General features: G+C 39.8%; 1 protein-coding gene across 1 annotated transcript; it reads left to right on the top strand.

The window, feature by feature from the left end:
* Window positions 1-1,523: 1,523 nt before the first annotated feature.
* On the top strand, window positions 1,524-16,484 carry LOC125896172 (thiamine transporter 2-like). Its single transcript, XM_049588538.1, has 6 exons — window positions 1,524-2,105; window positions 5,724-6,306; window positions 6,391-6,477; window positions 13,959-14,151; window positions 15,923-16,058; window positions 16,341-16,484. Exons 1-6 carry the CDS (start codon window positions 1,524-1,526, stop codon window positions 16,482-16,484), a joined length of 1,725 nt encoding a protein of 574 aa, XP_049444495.1.
* Window positions 16,485-23,379: the final 6,895 nt, after the last annotated feature.

Below are 23,379 nucleotides of genomic sequence, written 5' to 3'. Positions count from 1 at the left end.
GCAGGGTCAACCAGGGCATTTCAGAGCTTACTCAACAAAGTGTCGATCTCAGCCCATGTTCACCCCAAAATCTAATTCCAAATGCTTTTTATAAGGATTTTTTTCTGAGCTGGCGCAGGTGACACATAGGAATATAGTGCCATGAGCCTTTAGATGTTCACCTTCACCACGCTGAGCTCCATTTGGCCCTACTGCGCACAGCAGGCAATTTCAGACATTTACCTGCCTCTCCCTTCCACAGACCTCACTCTGTTCAAGCTATCACGAGGCTGTCTGACACCATCTTTACTTGTGAATTTACAGATGGAGAGGAAGAGGAAATGGAAGATAGATACCTTTGATCATCACTTCAGTCTCTCTACAGACTGGTGAAGATTACAGAGAAAGAAGAAAATGAGTTATCCTGGCTCCTCAAATGAGAATGAGGTCTATCTCTGTCTGCTGTAAATTAATAGGAATACGACTGCAGGTCAGAGATGATTAAGAGCGTAATGAGTCCAGAGAGTAGAACGAGGGTGTACGATCCTGTGATCTTGGTGCAGCATCTTGCAGCCATGTTGTGTTAATCTTAGTTTTATGTCTGGAGTTTTTGTCACAATGTTTTTTTGCTATACAGTATAATATAAGTGTGTTTTAATATGGGAAACATAAAGGAAGGACGTGCAGGAACAGGTATGCTGGTGCCTACATGTAAGGGGTGATGTATCTATCTATCTGACCTTTTCTTAAACTGGCTCCACAACATGGTGGAAGTGATAGTGATAAGACCAGCCTTTACATTAGATTAGAACTGAACAAAATGTTAGTAAAACTACATTACAATTTCACTTTGACAGAGACTTTAAAGGTCAAATCGTGTGTCTCTGTATCTTCTTTCTCCAGCCACAGTCACTGAACATCACATACTGTAAATCTGACAACGTGAAACTAGAAATGCCAAATATATGAATATGAATAATATTTTCCTTGCCGGTGACCTTGATGTTGAGAATTAAGTCATGGAGACAGGCTGACAGTTTGAGCTGAGGCAGAGCTTTCTGTTGACACCCCACTGGTGAGTCATAATTCGCCGTTGGATATTTTAAATTACAGACTACAATAATTCTCATCTCGGGAATGATTGCCTTGCTTATTTCTTTCCCTAAGTATAAGGAATTCACTGCCAAGCCACCACGGAAACTCCACAACTGACCTTAAAGTTATGAACTTGTTACTTACGACGAGACAAAACACTGAACATTAGGATCATCACGCCAGACGAGCTACTCTGGGAAATTGGGTAAATTTAATTTAGAGCTGAGTGATATTTGTGGATGTGTCCAAGCCTAAACATAACTCTTATTCTTTATTGAGCAGCCTGAAGAAAGTGCATTGAGTATTTTGTGACATTATGTTTTTTATTATCTATTATTTCAGTGATGAAACATTATGTGCATCACTCATATTGTTTTGGACTCCGCTGGCTAATGGTGGCAGATGCTAAACAGGCAGACAGCGTGTACACACAGTGTGTGTGGGGCAGCATGGTGGTGTGTACACCAGCACCGAGACACACACTCATACATATTCCTCTGCTTGACTTCAACCCCTTCCCCAATATCTGCAGGAATGAGGGTGTTTTGTATAAAGACAGAGGCGGAGACAGTATTTATTATAACCTGCTGGAGCCCCAGGGGCTCACCACCTCATATTTCATCTTAATGTATCTTCACTCACAGCCTCACTTTTTTTTCTGTCTGGCCGTCGCCAGGAAAACTTCAGAGGAGAGAAACAACAATGGCAAAGCAGGTGACTCGGTGTTCACAGTCAGTCTCACCTTGGCCTTATCTGGGGCTTCCATATCTCAACAGATTAAACTGCCTGAATTAGACTGCGCTCTCACCGGACACAGCGAGACATCCCCAGGGAGCCGGAGAGGTACGATGGGCTTTTGCTGGAGCGGGGAGTGTGGCAACAGGCCTTGTTGGGGAGGCCATTATATGCCCGGTTGGGTGGGCCCCACTGTGCTGCTCTGCATCTATGGTTTCTGCTCCATGATGAGGCCTATAGAGCCCTTCATGACAGAGTTCCTCACGGGAACTTACAAGAATCTCACCACGGAGCAGGTGAGGCCACTGAGCTATGAAATGAGATATGTGACTGCTGTACAGTGATGGAAGCAGTAGGTTATTAGATTTCCTCAGTTTTTGTTTAATATACATAACATGAATAATGTAAATGCATGTAGACAAAGTTATGAATATAAAGTATGAATAACAATGGTGGATGTTTGGTTTCATGGTACATTTGTCCAAGTTCACTCAGAACTACAGTTACTAGTTGCTTTAATGTAATACCTTTCAAATTATGTTTTATTGGTTGCAAATGTAACATGTAAGTAAATATATACATAGTCAGCATACCATTAATCCATGCCATTGTGATATACAAGAACTCTCTTTATTACTACAGTGTTTTCCAGATGGCTGTGCTTTTTTTGTTTACATGTAGACTGGCATGTCATCTTTTTGTCCTTTTTTTAGACCCGTGAGGGAAAAAAATCAAAAGCACAATAGTAAAACAAATATAACTCTAAGGCATTAACAGCCCCCCAGTGACTGCAGTGTTCACTCAGCCCATTCACATTCCCAGGTTGTCCAGCACTGGCGCTTTGTCACGCCACTCTGTATCTGAAACCGATGCCAAAGGCACCCTCTGGCATCTTTCTGTGAGACTCACCAGGCTTTCAGCTAACTTTATCCGTGGCAATATTTGATGCTTAGAGCAACTGACATTGTGTAAAGAGCAAAACAGTCCTCATAAGCCAAGAGGGTGGGGTGGTATACTTATATATACTAACTGAACATTTTTTTTGTGGGAGTAGAACTACAATCTAGCAATCACCTTGTTTGATGATCAAAATAGAATTACGCAATTTGGGAGTGGTGTGCATGAGCTCCATGGTTACATGATGCTTACATATTTGACGTGTACTTTAAAATTTTGATTTGGCCCATGCCCCACCCGCTAACGTGGAAAATGTGGGCTTTATGACCTATACTGCTGCAAGCCAACAAGAAGGCACTTTGAAGAGTTTTGCCATCATTATACACAGGCTATGGTGTAAAACCACAGAGGTGTTCACATGCATATTCAGACAAATTTGTAGAGCCCATCAGCCTTACTCTTAATGGGTTGAAATTGTAAATTTGGCACTGAGGGAGGCAATAAAGTATGTCATTTATCCTCTGGGGACTATGAATGCCCACAGCAATTGCATCTCCATTCATTACTTCTTTTTGCTATTACATTTGCAATTTATTACAAGATACAATTTTTACAAAAAATGTTCAGTCAAGAGGAAAGTTTGACCCAATGGTGGCACTAAAACATTCAGAGGTTCATTAAAATAAGTAGGATCTCTTCTTTTGCGACCACAAATTCTCTGGTAAAATTTTCACAGCAATCAAGCCAGTCCTATATATTATATATATATATATATTTATCTGGATCAGACAAACAGAAGACTAAGTGACTAACCAACATTGCTACCATTATTCTATTGTTACAAAGGGCAAATATGTAAAATACATGAGGTTGTTAGGATGCCCGTTTGAAGTACAGCAATCAGTGTTAATCATTTAACACTGCATCTTCTAGGAAGGATTCTTATTGTAATATTTATCATGCCATTTCATTATTCACCAACATGTTATTTTCTCTCCACACTGTACATGAAAGAATAATGTAGAGCTGCAGCAAACTGATGTCAACACAAACTAGACTAACATCAGCAGAGTTGTCCTGTTTGCACGAGAGAATTCAAAGCTTTCAGTCCAGACGGACGAGAACAGGAGAGGCTCTGCAGTATCACGCCTCACATGGCGGCATTAGGAAGAAACTAAATGGGGTCCTTCACACCTCTGCAATGACAATCACTTTGTGATGCACAGCACAAGGCAGGATGGGAGCCACTTTGTTCACACAGATTATGGCAGGTACACTCAAGGTGTACTCATTTCATGCTCAACTGTGTATGATGCAAATTACCTTTTCAACTTGTGGTCCTGAGTGGCTTTTGAGATCCATATGAAGTTGAAGAAATTAACAAAGTTTGTGAACAAAGTGCAGACCCCACAAATTCAATTTCCTGTTCCAACTATACCAACAAAATAAATTTGATACTAGAGTGACTAAAAAAAAATGTTCAGAGTTATTGTAGTGTTTCAGGGGAGACTACTTCTTAGCTGATATATATCTGTTGTTACAGAATATATTGATTCTCTCCTAATTGTAAGTTTTTTCTCTCAAATTTATATATGTTTAGACGGCACCAATGCATCTCTATTTGTGCATTTAATCCTCAGAAAATGTTCAGCTACCTATACTGATTGGTAAGGGCAAACCTGAATAAAGTAACCCCCAAATAAACTTGGGTTTATTTAGGGACAGATAATTATAATATCATATATTTAAAGTTGTAATCCTTGGGATTCACTCAAGGTTTAAAGATGTACAGGAAAGGTGGAGTCTGCAACTTTCAATAAAAATTACTATGCACAGAGGTAATAACTGAACATAAATACATTGAATGGCAGAGCAAATGCCAACCATAATATTTCATACTGCAGGGTTTGGTAGAGGTGATTAGTGTAAAACGTTTATCTAAAATATATCAAATGATTACATTAAGAAAAAAAAGATTTTTTTCACATTCAATATTACTTTGTATGTTTTCTTAAATGACATGTTTAAATATGCAAATGCTACATACATACATTTCCAGAGCAGAAATCTGAATATTGGCTAAAGCCAGGTCCAAAATTCTTATAGTCATATCAATTTTTTTTCTCTTTTTACTACACTGTAAATCAGAAAATAATGTTAACAGCATTTAACAAACACATTTTGACCATGTTTTTAGGGATAAAATGTTTACAAATCAGGCTATGAATGATATATGAACAAACCCCTCTGGAATAACCTTCAGAATAAAGACAGGAATAAAATTGAAAAGTTTGGTGTCTGCAAGTAAAAAACATTCTGAAAAAATGCCCCCCCAAAAATATGTATATTGTAATGTACCATACATTATTAGACCAAAAATATTTTTTTTAATAAACAATGTCCAGAACAAAAATCTGACCTAAATAAACACCTAAATCTGCTTTTTATTTATTTTATTTTTTTTACATTTTCTTTCCATTAGTCACAACATTGACCAACATAAAACAAAACAATGTTTTCCCCTAGTGTCTCCCCTTAAGCCAGAAAATAAAAGATTTCAGAGCACTTCAAAAGTACATATTTGGAACACTAGCAACACATGCTGTCATCCACACACACTGATTTGTTACTCAGCAGCTCATTGTCATGCCACTGCCATAAAAAATCCATCTTTGAATATTATTTCAGTCAAGGCCAAAGTGAAACACAAAAAAAAAATAATTTAATGGGAACAGCAACTTAAGAACCATATTTTTGCTTTAAGGGACCTAACATTCAAGCTGCAGCCATTGTGTTTATTTGCATAATATTAAAATTCATCAACTTGTCACATTATGAGCTTCATTCCTGCTGCTTCCTGTTCCGTCATGTACATGCAGAAGTCATTTTTCATTGATAACAGAGGTTGGAACTGCATCTGGTGTGCTGCTGTCATCGTATTTCGAGGTTTCTCTTGCAATCAGCAGTTAGGAATAATTTTCTAAAAAATAACTGGGTCTCTGTTTGCCTTCCTCCAGGTGACCAGACAGGTATTTCCTGTGTGGTCTTACTCCAGTTTGGTTCTCCTTGTCCCAGTCCTGCTGGTGACAGACTTCCTCAGGTACAAGCCTGTAATCATCCTCCAGGGGTTCAGCTATGTCACAGCGTTTCTGCTGATACTATTTGGCTCGGGGGTCCGATCAGCTCAGTTGGCCTTCTTCAGCTTCAGCATTGCCCTGGCAGCAGACGTGGCCTATTTCTCCTACATTTACAGCGTGGTGCAGCCCAGCTACTATCAGAGAGTGACCAGTTATGTCAGAGGGGCCATGCTACTGGGCTACGCTGTGGGCGCTCTGCTGAGTCAACTGCTGGTGTCTTTTGGGGTGTCCTTGTATTGCTTAGCTGTTGTGTCTCTCACCTCTGTCTCTGTAGCACTGATAACCTCCTTTTTCCTGCCAATGCCTAAGACTAGTCTGTTTTTCAGGGGAACACATTCCGCACAACAGGGTAGCTCCGGTGAGGACACTCACAACTCTGAAAGCCAAGACTTTTCCATGTGGGTGAAAATCACAACAGCTGCCAAGCATGTTGGGAGGATGTTCAGAGGGCTCATATTGGACTGTAAGAAATGTTATTCCTCTGTGACTGTGCTATTTTACTGCATATGGGCAGCTACAGGGAGATGCGGCTTTTACCATGTTGTAGGTTACGTCCAGATCCTCTGGGAACATACACAGCCGCAGAACTTCACAGTCTACAATGGAGGGGTGTACGGCATCAGCACATTGACAGGTAACTAATGCACCATTATTAGTGCAATTTCAAACAGCTACAACGTTTAATTTACATGGTAATGTATCAGTTATAGTAATCTAATAATATAACAATTACCATTAACAGTCCACGCTGGTTGCTTGGCAACCTGACGGTGATGACAAGACTGCAGGAGGTTACTTCTCCTGAACAAGAAATAGTCCAACACATAACTCTCAGTTAAGCCCAAACCTACATTTTTACACTTCAGTTGTTGTATGGATTGAACTCATGAGACATAATGTGTTGTATATTGAGATTTACAGCTGCTGGTAGGTGGATTTTGTTACCTTTTGACAGAGTCTGGAGGGTTGTTTTCCCCCGTGTCCAGTCATTGTGCGAAGCTAAGCTAACTGGCTGCTGGCTTTAGCCATATATTTACTGGACCAAGAAGTTCTCATTCCCAGCTCATCAAATCTGGCCGCTTGGTCAGTGGCCTGATGCTTAAACTGTGATGATATAGGTACCCCTCTAGCATCAGTTCAGTCAGACAATTCACATTTAAATGTTTATTTCAACAGAAGAACATAAAAGAGTTTGGCGTCTAGTCTCCTGCCTCATCACACCCTGCAGATATGTTTACATATTTCCCCCCTTAGCCAGAGCCTGCAAGTTGATGCTGGGGTCGAGGTGGGGCTGAAAGAGCTAACAGCAGTACTGATCCAGGGCAGCAACTAAACTACCTGGTTAAGTTTAGAATAACCAATGACTCCTACGGCCTGTGTGATTTAAGCAATCTTATAAGTTTAGAGCAAGCTACCATGTGGCATGGATCAAATAAACTTTGGTACGGCATAAAGTTTGATGTATGCAGACTGTACGATGCACTTCCAAAAGTGGGGGAACACTTTTTTAAGTGGCACCCGAGCCGCTTCACTGCGCAACTCCGAATAGAATGGTTGTGACATCTAGTGTTGTCACGGTACCAAAATTGGGACCCATGGTACGATACCAGTGAAAGTATCACGGTTCTGAGTAGTATCAGGATACCACAGCAAAAGTGAGGCAGATGTGCCTTTTGTCATTTATAAAAAGATAAATCACTTTTCTATAATACATCAATGATATTTCAGTGGAATAAATTACTTATTGACTTATTCATACTTCAAAAACAGCATCAATAAGTGATTAACATAGGGGGGATTGAAATAAAATAAATAAATAAAATAAAAATCAACCAGCCACCCTCCTCCCCTGACAAGTAAAGAACAGTCCCTTCATAAGTAGAGAACAGTCCCTAAAGTGCAGTGAGGTTTGTGGACCGTTACCTGCCACAGAGAGAGAAATGTGAACGGCTCGTTTCTCCTCTGACACGTCACATACCTGTGTGCCGCCACGGCTCGGTTGTCCAGGTACTACTGGGCAGTCATGACGCCAACGAAAGAGGAAATTAGGCTACTGGACCTGGAGTCGGACTTCTCTGTTGCCGGTAAGCCGTTATCTTGCGCTACGGAGCCGCCGTAGGCTATTTGACCGCCATATTCCTGTCTGTGACCCCCGTTCAACCCACAACCGGCAGGATTCGCCTTTGGTTTCTGCTGCTGGTTGAAATCTGTACGTGCACAGCCTGCTGAATGATTTATTTTGCTTGCACAAAACTATTGTATAAAATGCTCGCACGTAGAGCTCTGTGGAAAACAAATCACTGCCGACAAGTAAAAAGAAATAAATAGTAACTTTCACTCCTCAAAGATACTCACAGGTCTGGAAAAGAAACCACTACTGCAGCATATTGAGTGCCAGATGGCCAGCATGCGCCGTTATTGACCAGCGCACGCCGTTATTGGACGGCGCATGGACACTCACCCTCTTGCGATTGGACTTTGAACTTATTCCACAGTAGTGGTACGTGAGGCACCGTAGTACTATGGTACTCCACCCTGCAACACTAGTGACATCAGCCAATACTGTATGTAGTTTTTAGATGTGAAAAGTTCTAGACCCATGCAAATTAGTTCCAGAACGCACCAGGGCATTTTCTGAAAAGATCCTGGTATGCGTTCCAGTACGTTCCGGCTCAAATTAAGCACTGGTTCTCTCCAACTGTAAAGCACAACATAGAGGGTCATATTATTAAATAACCTAAAGTTTTGTGGACATCATATACTGTGGTGTGTCTGTGTGTGGGTTTGCTAGCTGCTAGGTTGCTTACCTGGCAACTGCAACTCTGCCATGCTTTGTCCTGCGATCATAGGAAGAGCTTCTGCTGTCACAACTCCACAGGTTTTCCTCTTTGCTGGAATTCCACACATTTCCTTTAGCGTGTTTTGCCTCCATGGCGAGCTGCTGTCCGTCTGTTTGTTTGGGTTTAGCGCCAGTGCGGCATTTTATGCTGGAATTCTATTGTTTGGTTAGTAGACCTAGGTCATAACAGTAGTCACACATTGATTTGGTCATCCCAAATTTCTGACACTGTCAGAATTGTCTCCCAGGCTATCTTTGATCACAAGAGCATGACAACAGTCATCCTTGAACCTCTCTCACTGTGCAACATGGGGCCACCTACACGATGGTATCTTTCTTCTGGGACAGCCCAAAATGGCAGTGTATAACGGGCTTAAGTTTGTTATGTAACAGTAAGGTAACAAGAATGTCACATAACATTATGCATTGGTTAGTGTGTGAGGAACACCACGCATGCCATATGACATTAACTGTGTTCAAATTAAAGTTGACTTTTGGTTTCACATGGGACACAAACAGCTGTCTCCTGGTTGAAAGGCCTGTGTGTGTTTGACCCATCAACCAAACTCCTCTGATTATCTTTATTTAGTTTTTCTTATCATGAAAATAATAATTATCTGGGCAAAACATTGCTACCTTCCACATTTCACATGCTTGACAGTTTGATTCTGCACTGTCACGCCAAATTATTGTACAAAATCTGAAATTTTCATTAAAGCTTATGGTTGTTATACACATTCCGCTACAAAAAATAATTGAATCAACAGAAAGAAAACACAATCCCTTTCTATTATCACTATTTCACAATCCCCAAAGTGCAGCAGACAATAGGAGCAGCATTAATTAGACTATTTAATTGCCTGCTCTCATCCCCAGATGGGTATAGCAGCTGCTGCCATCCAGCCCGTACACTTTTATTGATTATAGTACTGATACATTCCTGTATTCCCCAGAAGCCAAAGGCAATTACTCTGTGTAAACCACATCCAGCTGTATGCCTTTCACTTGTAAATGGTTCTGCCCAACATGCAGTCAAGCTGTAGGGCCCTGTGTCTGATATTTCCCCAAAGATTGCTGTTGTATTCTCTCTGTTCCACACTTAGAAAACATCCCTGAGGAACAGACCTGGTGGAAACAGATAGAGAAAATATGAATATGGATTACCAGCATGATAAAATATGGCAGAAAAGCACAACATAATTTACTATTTTCATATTCAGCTTATTAATAACTGTATGTCCCGGAGCTTGGAAACAACATTTTTTTTTTAGTTGCTCATTAGGCTTAAGATAAAACAAAATGCATGTGCAGAACAAACTGAGTTCTGTTCAGTTACATTGTTTTGTACAGTATGATTTCAAGGAGAGAGCATTACAGGACACCTCACACATCGATTCGTCTTTGGTCTCAAGCAGTAATTACAAATCATTTACACTTCAAACATTCATTTCAGTCAATGGATAATATATTCAGAACATGGTTTCAGTCAGGACATTCCCTTCCCCAGGTCAGAGATGTCCAAGGTTTTCCATTTAATTTGCCACAAAGCCTCATGCTGAATATATTTCCGTTTAGATTCAGGCTACACACTGGAGCTCAAAGCGTGCAAATTCAAATTTTACTCCCCCACACACAACATGCACACACACACACACACACACACACACACACACACACACACACACAGTATGATGTTATCTAATCAGCATGAAAAGCCAAACACAGCATGAGGTCACATATTTTTCCTCATCTATGCCACACACATTAAAAAAGGCTTCATAAGTAGTGTACCCTGCATGCAGCTTGTGTTTGAATCTTCAGAGCTACAATCACACTGAAACTGATGATGTCACAGTGAAACTAATGAAGTCATCAAAGTTAACTCAATTAGGGCTCGAAGACTACGCATTTCTAACAGAAAGCCTGAGTCACAAACATGGGGCATGGAGTGTGAAAGATGTGGGCATTTAAGCAAATAGCAAATGCAGTGTCAGCATGGCTTTATGGATTGCCATGTCAGTCAGTCTGTCCACTTTGTTGGTCTAGACATAAATATCCCAACAACTATTTGATGGGCTGCTATAGAACTTATATCAGCAGTTCCCAGTGGATTAATACTCTGGCTGTCTCTTTGAAGTTGCAAATGTACTTGCCTTTAACAACACATTTGGGTGCACATAACAGCTGCCTCATATATCAGCAATCTGTTTGGAGCATTGGTTGTGCACGGCCTCAGAAATTAATACTATGCATAGTAAGACACCCACATAAATGGTAGGAGCAGGATGTTGATGTGACAGGGTAAGGGGCATAATACATCCATGGTCAAAGGTCAGTAGGCACGTCTGCTGCGACAACAATGGCGGACGGTTTTGAAGACAAGCTAATAGACTAGCTTACATCTGTTCAATGTGTCATTAGGTGCATTTTTGATTTGCGCATTAAAGAAAACTAAGTGCAAACACTGAAAACTTGGGTGAAGAAAAAAAATTACACTGAGTAGAGTGTAAAGATGGTTTATGAATAAAAGGTAAATGCAACTTAGTCCAGTGGAAGCAGATGACGATGACATCATGATGTGGTTGTGCCATTATTGCACAGGCCACTGCAAGCTCTCTTTGACACCTCTGGGTGGCTCTTAACATGTCCATGTGTGCACACAGGGCTATAACCAGAACTCTTCCAAGAGCTCACACCTGTAATATTAGTTGCTCAAAACTCTATATTTCCATTGTCCAGTGTGTTATTATATATCCATGGTTTTCCTTTGAAGTTTGGGTGGTGTTCTTTTGATAACATTATCTCATTGCACCCTCTTCTTCTGCAGTGGCCAAGTAGGTATAGCTGCAGCTAGAGTAGCTACATGACTCGCCCACCACAATGTGCATGTCAGTTGAAAATCAGCCCCTTTTGCTCCTTGGCCTGGAAGCTGAAACCCTTAAGAGAATGCTAAGTCAGTGTTAAGCTAACTGTGAAGTTTAGGTTAAAATAAAGGATGGTTACATCTCTTTTCTTGATAGGTGAATCACTTCTTTATGTATAATCAATTATAAAGTGGATTATTGCTTTGTTTGGCCCTATTTGTTCATTACAACATGGTGTTGTAGCAGGGTTTAAATAACCATGGCGTTGGCGGGTTTATATTGTACTACTGGTGGGCACAGTTTGTAGGGGTGTGTTGTGTACGCTACAAATGGAATGTGTCTGCAGCTATACGTGTCTCACAGTGGCACCTAAACAAGAATTAGCTCCACCTACTGCTTATCTTTATCACCCAACAACTATTCACATAATAGTTAAAAGCGCATAAACTCAAAATTTTCTTTTACCAATTTTCTGAAAATTTGGTTAAAGTTGTGCTACATTTGGAAGGAAACTCGACTATAGCCACTGCACAGTAACAAATAGATGCCTTATGTAACATCTACAATGATGGTGCTGTTGCTTTTTCTGCATATGTCGTAACCTACTCAAGTCTCACTATGTTTATAGATTACATGATGCAGATCCAGTAATTTAATGCAGCCCGTTGTCTGCATGAATGCATGGTTAAAAAGCAAGTATATCTCAGGCCTAAGTTCCCTTTGCTGTCAGATATAAAATTGGTTAAATTATAGAATAAGTACAAACACTTATCCAGTTAAACTGAGATATGAGCGTCAATTTGGTATTTAGCATGAGCTGCTGTTTGAACATACTGTAAAGCCCAGCTGCATTATTGATCCCCCTCTATGAAGCAGTACAGCTCCTGCTGACCCCTCTAAGCTTCCAATTGACACTGCTGGGGAAACTGGACTAATTATTCAGTCTCCGTTTGACCCTCCTCTGCTAATCAGAGCCAGGGGGATTGATTAAGTACATCTTAAAGGCCTGGGTGGTGTCCATGTTGGATTATTAGCGCTGATTGACCATGAATGGAGAGGGACTCAAAGGAAACGTACACATTTAAATGAGTGAAGCAATTATTCTCAGCCTATCTTTACATTCTAGTGGATAAAGAGCTCTGGGGTGAATAGATCCAATTCTCTGGGGACTCAGTGGTTTCCCTATTTACACTCCGCTCACAGAAGGCAAGTCTGGTTTAGTTTTTATTCAGTCCTCAGCAATTACAGGAAAAGTTTGACAAGGCAGAAGTAGTTACAGAATGTGATGAATATGTAGCAAGTAAGTCAATGTGAGAGAAAAAGATGGAGAGCAAGCGGACAAAAGATAATTTCATAGGATAAAAAAAAAGGAAGAAAATAAGGAGACAATTGTCCAGAAATAATCAATCCTACAAAGTGTCTAGAGTCCCAAGCTTTACATCCATCCACGGAAATGAAGGCCACATAACACCTTTACATGTGGTGAGAAGAGCTTTGTGATGAATCAGGGCTGCACTGTGCCACCCTGTGGCTGAAATGGAAAGTGTCACTTTCCAAAATGCTTGGAGATCAGCTCAAAGTGCATTGATTAGATAATATGTACAATACAACAACCATATGAAAGGCATTTGATTTTTCTTCCTAAATCAAATCATATGTTTTTATATGTCATATATGTCATTTCTTTTGTTTTCTGTGGCGTCATGTGATGTTATGTTGTATGTTGTATGTACACTAACAAAAATGTGTGATGGCTGTGGACCCCAGGAAGAATAGCTATGGTTTTCCGTGCTAATGGGGATCCAAATAAACCAAACAAACCAAAATATGTGTCCAATACTGCAGCTCTTTCTCTGGAAAGATGCTCTCTCAAGCCCAAACAGAGACACTTATCCATACAGTCCTTTTTCTGTATATTCCCCGTCATTAGAGTTGACAGTTTTAGAACCTTTTAACATCAGGACAAAGTCATTATCAACGGCATAAGTGTGCAAACACAGCCATGCCAGCATATTTCTGAAAGTCTGTGTCTTTTTATTTTTTGTCTATATGGTGTTAGATTAGCCCCCAGCCTACTTTTGAAAAGTTCTCTCTTCTGTGTGTGTGATTATTCACTTCTTCTCATGTAGATTTTCTGTTGTCACCCAGGCGTAATGTAACCATATGTTTGTGTTTGTGTGGCAGTTTTATTTCATTTGCATAACTAACTCTTGAAGTATTGTGGTGAGTTCAGAATTTCTATCAAAGTTTCTAAAAGAATTAGAGCATAGAGAGATATTGTTTTTTCCAAAGTGCAAAGATTTAAAGAATCTCACCAATAATTACATATTTGCTGAAAAGTTTATGTATTGATCTGTATTCGTTACTCCTTCATGATGCACTGACTGACAGAATGATTGTGTTCTCCTTAAGGTGCTGCCGCTACTATTGTTGTGGGACACGTGTCCCTGGACTGGTCCGTGTGGGGGGAACTGGTCCTGGGGGGTTTAACGTTCGTGATCGCTGGGGCTATAATCCTAATGGATCTGACTGACGATATCTGGATCAGCTATGCATGCTTCTTCCTCTTCAAAACAGTTTACATGCCGCTCAGCACCGTCTGCACGTAAGAATGCATTATGAATGTCTCAATAGCTAAATATGCATATGGGAATGGCAGTTGAGGAATTCACGAATACTGTGTATCAGTATGAACACATTCGTAAATTTACTGTGCAGAATTTAAACATATGATGCCATAAATGCACCATCACCACAATATGTTTTGCATTTTAAACAAGTCTATATGTGGCTTGTGAGGCATTATAGACTGTTATGGGTCTGTGGTGAGTGTAGAGTATTCTAAACCGCCAAACACATCCTGACCATATTTAATGTTGTTTAGAACAGTTGTAAAATGGATGATTTTACTGCCTCTTTGTGCAGGTTAGTCAAGCTTTTTATTGGCACTTTCTTGGGTAATTTTGGCTCCAGCCATGCTGTGTGATTTAAAGATATAAATCTATAAATACAAAAGTTAAAGGAATTATTCTGGTTGTTTTTTTAACAGATGTTATTTCCCCACATTTTTGTAATTGTGACCCTCATGTCTATCTTGTCCATGCTGTCTGAGACTAAATGAAAAACTAATTTTTAATTAGGGATGGCAATGTCATTCTGATGGTTGTTCAGCCCACTATATTGGTCCAAACTGAAATATCTACCGTTAGATAGATTTCTGTCATGGTCCCCAGAGGATGAATCCCACTGACTTTAGTGATCCCCTGACTTTTCCTCAGACATCTCCACGATCTTGACATTTTTACTTTTAACTGAAATGTCTCCACAGCTATTGGATGGACTGCCATGAAACTAGATACAGATATCCATGTCCCCAGAGGATGTATCCTCATGACTTTGGTGATCCCCTAACTTTTGTTTTTGTCCAGTATTTTTGTCTATGACCAAATACCTGCCTCAGATGTAGCTTACTCTGTTAGCATGCTAACACCCTAAACTAAAGTGTTGACTATGGTTAATATTACCTGCTAAGTATCTACATGTTAACATTGTCAATTTGGGCAGAACTAGTTAAGTGGCAGTTCAAAACATGCCTGTTTGGAATGGGCCAATTGCTTAGTATCTTGTTTTGCTGCTTGAAGCCGTCTCAAGAACCACTCATCCAAACAATTTCAAACTTGTCACCGCGTTTTCTTGGGAGTATATGCGTCCTTTGCTATCAGCTAGCTATTTGGGACTAACCTGATTCCAGAAACAAAAGCGCTCATCTCAAAAACTTCATCTTGCTGATGCATGAGATGGTCAAGTTTGCTACAATGCAACATCTCCAGTCTCTCTTTCTTCATCTGTTAATGATGTACTATACTCAGCGACAGAGAATGAGCTGTACCCAGCAAGACGTTCAGCAGTGTAACAGTTAATAGGGGTCCCCTCTCCATATACTACACAGTGTGTACATAACACTCCACTAATAAATATGTCCCGTAGATCTCAAAAGCTGACACATGACACTGCACTTCCTCAGCAATACACCCGTCAAGTGTGAATTCAATGGGATAAATGGTTGTTGATAGAAGACTGAAGGACAGGCATACAGACAGAAATTCCTTCCATTTTAGTAAGATAGCATGCTGAGGTTAGCATTGAGCTCAAGTGCAGTATCACAGAGCCACTAGAGTGGCTATAGACTCTTAGTCTACTTAAAATTAAGGTGCTACTTCAAGATTCAGCCTGATCTCGTTTATCTTTTCTTTTTTTTTTTACCTTATTTGATTGTTCTTTGTTTTGTGTCCTAGAAGAAGAAGAAGAATTCATTTTAGTGCATCAGCACTTTAATTATGCTGTGCTGCATCTCATGTACAGTATATTTATTCTAGTTTTCAGATAGCCAAGACGCTGAAAATGGAGCGCTATGCATTGGTATTTGGCGTGAACAGCTTTGTGAGCACAATCCTCCAGAGTGTCCTCGCCGCTATCATCATCAACACTCTACAGGTCACCATCACCTTGCAGGTACTGCTGTACTTACAAATCATACACTGACTTCAGGAGATGATTTGATTGTATGTCGATGTACTAAACATGTTACATAATGCTTTACATTTTGTTTTGTAATGCATTGTGAGCGGAAGATTGAGTAAAATGGACAGAAATGGGGTTAGGAAGAGCTTTTACAATAGGTTAGAAATTGTTTGAAGGGCATTACGTGGACATATGGAGGGAGACAGACCACCAAAGATGAAAACTAATTCATTTTTAAGTCTTCATCCAAGTAATCCTCTCATTTCTTTTCAGTTCATTGTCTACACCTCATACTTTGCTGCCATTTCCCTGCTGTTCACAGTCAGAGGTATGTATACTCTGCTCGACATTAAACGTCCTGTCGAAAACAACCAGGCAGAGAGAGCCACCAACTTACCAGAGCCCACACGTCTTTGAAGACCCTCAAGACAACATGAGGATTATTATCACTGTCATCAATTATTACAGCAGCAACAGAACCAGGAAAAAAATGCTTGGACATATGAGTGCATCAAGATATTCAATCCATCAAAACGTCTCTGCGGTTGAGTAATTTATCAGTCTGTCATCAGCAGGATTTAACTAATCGATTCTGCAGACGTGCTGTGACTCAAATACAGAAAGTGCAATACCAACATGTGGCCACAAGAGGACACTACCTGCACAATATAAAATAAGGATGCCACCATCATATAGCAGCTCTGCGGTGGTTTACATTTGAATGCAGAAATATTAGATTGTCATTCTGTAAGTGTGTTTTTAAAGTAAATATTACTAGTTTGCTAGAAAGAGTCAACAGCTTTGGAAATTCAAAGCTATGAGTCTGTGATTTCAAAATGTCAGCATGGAAAGACTTTTATGTGTATGTAGACTATATGTACATGCAGTATTCACTTATGTATGGACCTGCCTGATCCACAGTTGGTCTCGTGTTTGCTTTTTGTGTGTTGTGGTTGATTGTGCCCTCAATATTCGGGCTCATCATTTTGAAACTAGTAGTGATCAGGCGGGCATGATTATTTATGTAAGCTCTGTTACAAATCCTGCACAGCCCAGACAGGACAAACAGCCTGCTCTCATTATATTCTGTGAGTATCATTCACACACTTTCTCTTGTGCTACTTAAAGTGAGACTTCCTGATTTTGTTATATCCCAGATCTCTCTGAATGCCTCTCAGCTCAGTGTTCATGTTTTCATATTTAATCAGCAATAAGATAGGGGTATATTTGGTGAGTTAGGGGCATTTTTAGGTGTAACAGGGAGCATATCTTGCTGTTGCCAGGTAACCAGTCCATTTGTTTTTTAGGCTTAGAGCCTTGATTCAGTCTGTTGTAGCTACTCATGTTTGTGTGTGTGTGTGTGTGTGTGTGTGTGTGTGTGTGTGTGTGTGTGTGTGTGTGTGTGTGTGCAACCACTTTTATTAAATATTTGTATGAGCATGCTTGTATAAATGTTTATTTCCAGGAAGTTAAGAAGTAGGACTAAACATGCTGTAATCATTGTCCTCTTTGGAAAAGCGGCCTTATTCAAATCAGTTCATTGCTGTGACTCTCAGCAGGTCGTGCATGAACCCAATGCTCCAATTCCATATGTTTATATTAGTCTATAAGCAAGCTCTGTCCTCAATCATGAACACCATACAGCAGCCAGGCAGACAGAAAATAAAATGCAAACGACCCTGTGGTCAGATGATGCATGTGTAGTCACGTCTGACCTATAATTCATAATTATAACAGTAAAATAATTAAGGTTCCAAGATGGATGACAGGGGTAGCTATTAGCTGAAATGAGCTGGCATATTACATGCGTCGCTCATGCTAATTGATCATAACTAGACAATGACATGTCCCTTGCTTTTGTCTGGCTTTGTCATTTAGACTCTTATTAAATGTATAGTGAAGAGCTTCCTTGCCACTCAAAATTAAGGCTAGGAAATTAAAGATATCTAATTGCAACATTATTAAGTTAAGTGCTAGATAGATAATTTAATGAAGTCAATAAAGATATCAGTCATCTACAACAATATTCTTGTTTTTTTTCCCCCTTGCTTGTGTTACTGCAGGTCATCTGCTATAAATTAAATAAATACTAATAAGTTAAATAAGAGTGAAGACAGGTATGCATCTGATTAAAGAAAGGGTCAGTTAGTTCTAAAGAAGATGACACTGTGTTAAGGTTAATGCATGCATATGTGTGCTGTTGTGTGCCCATGGCTAAAAATGTATCCTTGAGTATCCTTGTTCTTCAGTGGTTATTCTTTTGTTTTTATGATAGCGTCCGTCTTACTCACCCCTTTGTTTACCTGAGCAGATGGTAGGTTCCATGTTCAGGTGAGAGTGAATGAAAATGTCTTACTATATAATGATGAAAACTCTGTCTGTGGGTGTGTCTGTTCCACGTTTTTCTCCTCACTGACTTGGTCAATCCATGTGAAATTTGGCACAGTGGTAGAGGGTCATGGGAGGATGCGAATGAAGCAATATTACATCAATTGGCCAAAGGGGGGCGCTATAGCAACCGATTGAAATTGCAAACTTTGAATGGGCATATCTCATGCTCCGTACAGTATGTCGTACAGACATGAAACTTTGCACAGAGATGCCTCTCCTCATGAGGAACACATTTGCCTCAAGAACCCATAACTTCCATTTGTATAGATTTTCCACCATTTTGAATTTTTTGAAAAACACTTAAAATCGATCTCTTCCTAGGAAGTTTGACCGATCTGCATGAAACTTGGTGAACATAATCTAGGGACCAATATCTAAAGTTCCCTCTTGGCAAAAGTTGGAAAACTTACTAAAACTGAGCTTCTATAAGGCAATGAATATTGTGGAGGGCGTGGCTCATCACATAAAGGTGTATAACATCTCAAGGGTTTCACCAATCACCACGCAACTTTGTAGGCATATGACCACACATAATCTGAGGGGACCCCTCTATTATTGACCCCATCAAACAAAATGGGGGCGCTACAGAGCTAATTTCTTATCTAGGCCTAACCACCATATTGAGTTTTACTAAACTTGGTAGATGTGTAGAACAGGACGCCTCAAGGTGACTGGAGAAATGTAACTCTACTCTAATTGGCAACTGGGTGGCGCTATAACAACAGAAAAATGCTTTAAAATGGCTAAAATGCGACCGATCGCTGTGGCTCCCCCTGTGGCCCAATGTTTTTGTTTTTTCTCTAATTTTTGGTATGACTAAGTCATGGTATGGTATGCTGTACATAATCACGGAAATTGTCAGTGTGTGATTCTGTCAGTCAGTCGTTCTGTCTGTCCCATGTTTTTCTACTCACTGACGTGGTCAATCTATGTGAAACTGCACATAGGCATTGAGGATTGACATAGGTAGAAGGTGACAAAGCTACCAGTGGGTATGGTCTAGTCAGTCTGTAATAGAAGTATTGGTGTCTTGTTTTGAGGCTGATTCTAGCTATGCTAACGGCATGGCTCTAAGGATGGCAATGCCGTTGGGTCTGTTCACCACTTCTTGTACTTTTTGTTTGGTGCTAATTAGCAAATGTTAAGACTAAGATGGAGAACATGGTAAATATTTAACCTACTTAACAAGTTATTTCCATGACCTAGGAAAGTTCAAACAATATTTGTGAACGTGAACTACTCTCTCTCAAAACCAGAAACCAGAACAGTAAGTCTCACATCATAGGATATAAAGTCTGGAGCTATGGTAGACTGATTTTGTAGACCCACAGACTGTTTGTTTTCTTTATGAGCTTTATTCTACTGTAATGTTCACAGTTCTGAAACAGAAAATGTACCCATATGCCCAAACATTCCTCTTTGTGCTCTCAGTGTCCTCTAGAACATCTTTCCTAACTAACTGTCTATGGAGCAGCTCCAGACTTTATACTCTATGACATCACAAATTTGAGTTTAAGTGCTCTAGTTTTTGGACTGAGAAGAGGGATGGTCATTTTAACTTGTATTTTTTAACTGTCTCAGACTATAGGAAATACACGTGAATTTTGAAAATGGCATAGTTCCCCTTAATATCAGCGTGTTAACCATGTCAAGGTGAGAAACCGAAAGGGTTTTCTTTTTTATCTTCCTCTATGACGGTTTCTATGGTTATTAAAACTACTGGTTTTACTTGGACATCTGCCCTTTTGTTGTGGAGTTGCTCATGATCCCTTCAAACAATTGTTGCAGTGCCAAGCAATGTCTGCTGCATATTTTGGGACATTATGACAATATAGAAGTACAATGTACATATGGTCACATGTACAGTTGGAATCAAACCATGCATACAATCTTATGTCATTATCATTTGAGATAAATATTCAAAATAATGCACTTCCAAGATACTTGAGTGATATCATAAGGTTAAAGTCTTAAAGGGTTGTCTTAAAGGGTTGCTTCCCCCAGTTCACAAAAATTATAGGCCTACTCCCTTAATGACTGCTCGTGGTATGTAGCTTGTTTTATGCATTTATATATATCTCCGGACACTCTCCTCTCTCTCACTTAAGTTTTAAATATCTTTAAAGCTTTGAGGGCTACAAATTGAATTCTGTTTGTCTCCATGATATACATTTCTGGGCGTCAGGCAATATAGTTTTAGGAAGCCAACAGCGAGGACCACAATATATCATGGAAGGATGTATTCACAATGTTTACTGTTATGGACAAGGCAAAATGACACAAAATGAGGCTTTCACTCTCAACATAGAAGGGGGGAGCAGAGACCGAGGAGGACAAGACTATCGGTCAACATTGCTACTACATTGCTGGGTATGTGCCGCCTTTTCTCCTTATGGGATCAGTAAAGTACTCTATGTATTTACTGCTGAATACAGACCATGGTGCTGACCTAACATTAGTTTCTCTTAATTGTAGAAAGATAAGAAAGTTACTTCAGGGTGGCATGTAGCCTTAAAGACATAATATAAACAAAGGGATGTTGGCCTTGATCTGGCTAAGTCATGTGAAAAGGATGTTAGCAACCTACCAGCAGTGCTACAGGGGAGAAAAGTTAGGACAGTTCCAAGTCAGAGGCCCAAAAAATAGGTAAAAATGAACACAAAATTATTACACCATCATCATTAAGAATTTTTTTTTTCCAGATATAGTAATACAATTAATGATCTCTTTGTTTTTACTTGTTTTTGGCAGTAAGAGTTAAATATACCCATTGAACAAAAAGTAAACATCCATATTGACTGACCACCCCCCCTGTATCTGCATGAAATGGTTTGGTCCTGCCTTAGTACACTGACTGGTGCCTAGTAGCAGTCAGCAGTTGCGCTAGAACGCTACAGTCATCATCATGCCACCTGGTACTAAAAGAAAATCTGATTTTCACAAAAGGAAAGAGAGAAAGGAAAGAGAGGAGAGGCAAAAGAAAGGGTGTCATTATGTGACCCAGTTTGTCTCCAAGAAAGGTGGGTAGCCTATAGTCTGTGAGTGGTAGAGATTAACCTGTTAGCTTAATGTTCATAGTGAAATAAGCTAGCTACAGACTAGTGTTAGCCTACACTTAACTCCTTTTTAACCTACATTTAATCAGTGCAGGTAAATGTTTAGCAAGATATTCATATTAAACCAGCTGTCCCTGGCCCTTTTACCAGACTCAACAACAGATGAGTCAGAAGCAGCAGCCCTGTCCCCGCATAACTTTACCCCTCCCTGTCCCAGTGAAGAAGGTGAGCAACACTGCGTTGAATGACATGCCAGTTAGCATCATTGCAGGGAGTCTGTGGCAATGTCTCTCTTGCTCTTTTTTACCATTACAAAAAAGAAAACGAAATAATTTTTAATGACAGAAATTCAAACAAATTATTTTTCCACATAATGATTATTATGAAACAAAAACAGTCTACATCTGTCTGTACTGGATGCTGGACAGCTGGAAACATGAAGTAGCCTAACTCAGCCTGTATTAAAGTTACAGGCAATATTAAAATAATCCAGTTAGATGCTTTCATTTCGATTGAATTATGGCTGTTAAATGACATCTATAGATACAGACTTCATTATTCCCATGAAGGGCAATTTATTTGAGCAGCTTGCACACACATACACACACACACACACACACACACACACACACACAAAACAAAACAAAAACATGTATCTAATGTATGTAATGTAGTGGTGGTGATGATACAGAACTGTAGGTAATTTGGGTCAGTGTTCTGTAGGATTTCGTGTTTTTCATTTATTGGTATCAAAAATATGCAGAAGAGAACCTGGCTGATGTCTGGCATTCAGCTAGCTCTATTTGATGTAGCTATATGTTCGGTAGCCAAAGAGTTTAGTAGCGTTTGCCAACAGTAGCTAACTTAAGAAAATGTAACCTGTCCGTGAAGACTGTGACAGTCCCCCAGCCACATCTTTGGACCATCTTCAATTTTAGGTTTTCTAAGTATTAAGTCCCTTTGCCACTACACAGAATACTTGCTAACACCTGCTAACATCTTGCCTTTGTATGTAGAGGGAAAGGTTACAATTGGCATTCACACCAAGGTTAAATAACTCTGCAGTAGTCACTGGTATTTATCAGCCCTGGCTTCAAGCAGCAGTGATGGAAATAGAACATCCAAATGAATGCACTTATTCTAGCCCTTTAGCCTACCTGTGAGATGCAATGATGCACCGCCACAAAATACCGTCTGTCTCCGCCTAAGCAGCACTCAAACATTGTTCCAAATTAGTCTACATGGAGTTTGAAAGAGACTGAAAAAACAAGAGATTTATAAAAGGACGTAACCACTGTAACAATTTCACTGGCCTTCATGCTGCCCCCTACTGTATGCTAACCTGTTTTCTGGCCTGTCCATGATGTTGAACATGAGAGACCACTTTTTTTTTTAAAAAAAAAAAAAAAAAAAAAGGTGCTACTCTACTGCAGAGCTGTGTACACAGCTTTAGTTTATTGGCAATGGTGAAGCAGTATGTTGCTTATATTTAGCGAGTTTTCCCGTGTTTAAATAAAAACATACATGTGCAAATTTTGGTGGAAAATGGGTATAAAAGGAAAGGGGAAAGTAAACCACGGTTCTGCTGTGTTCCAAGCTTTTCAAGTGTTATTGTAGCACGGAGTGAAAAGGGGTGGGACTTAGGAAGGGCTAATTAGATACCACGAGTTGTAAGTGATACAATAGTTTGCTGTTAACTGGTCCTTTAAGACATTAGACAGACATTTTGACTTGTCATAATGGGAAAAGCTCAGGTGTTATTTATAACATTAGCAATAGCTGTTGTGATTATTTATTTGTTTATGTTTGTTTCTGTTGTCTCAGTAAGGAATGACTGTGTTACAGTTAGCCAGCATGCACAATAC

The sequence above is a fragment of the Epinephelus fuscoguttatus genome, linkage group LG10 (genome assembly GCF_011397635.1).
Source record: "Epinephelus fuscoguttatus linkage group LG10, E.fuscoguttatus.final_Chr_v1".
NCBI classification, from domain to species: Eukaryota; Metazoa; Chordata; class Actinopteri; order Perciformes; family Serranidae; genus Epinephelus; species Epinephelus fuscoguttatus.
The sequence above is the reverse complement of the archived record's forward strand: the minus strand, read 5'-3'. Positions and strand labels throughout refer to the sequence as shown.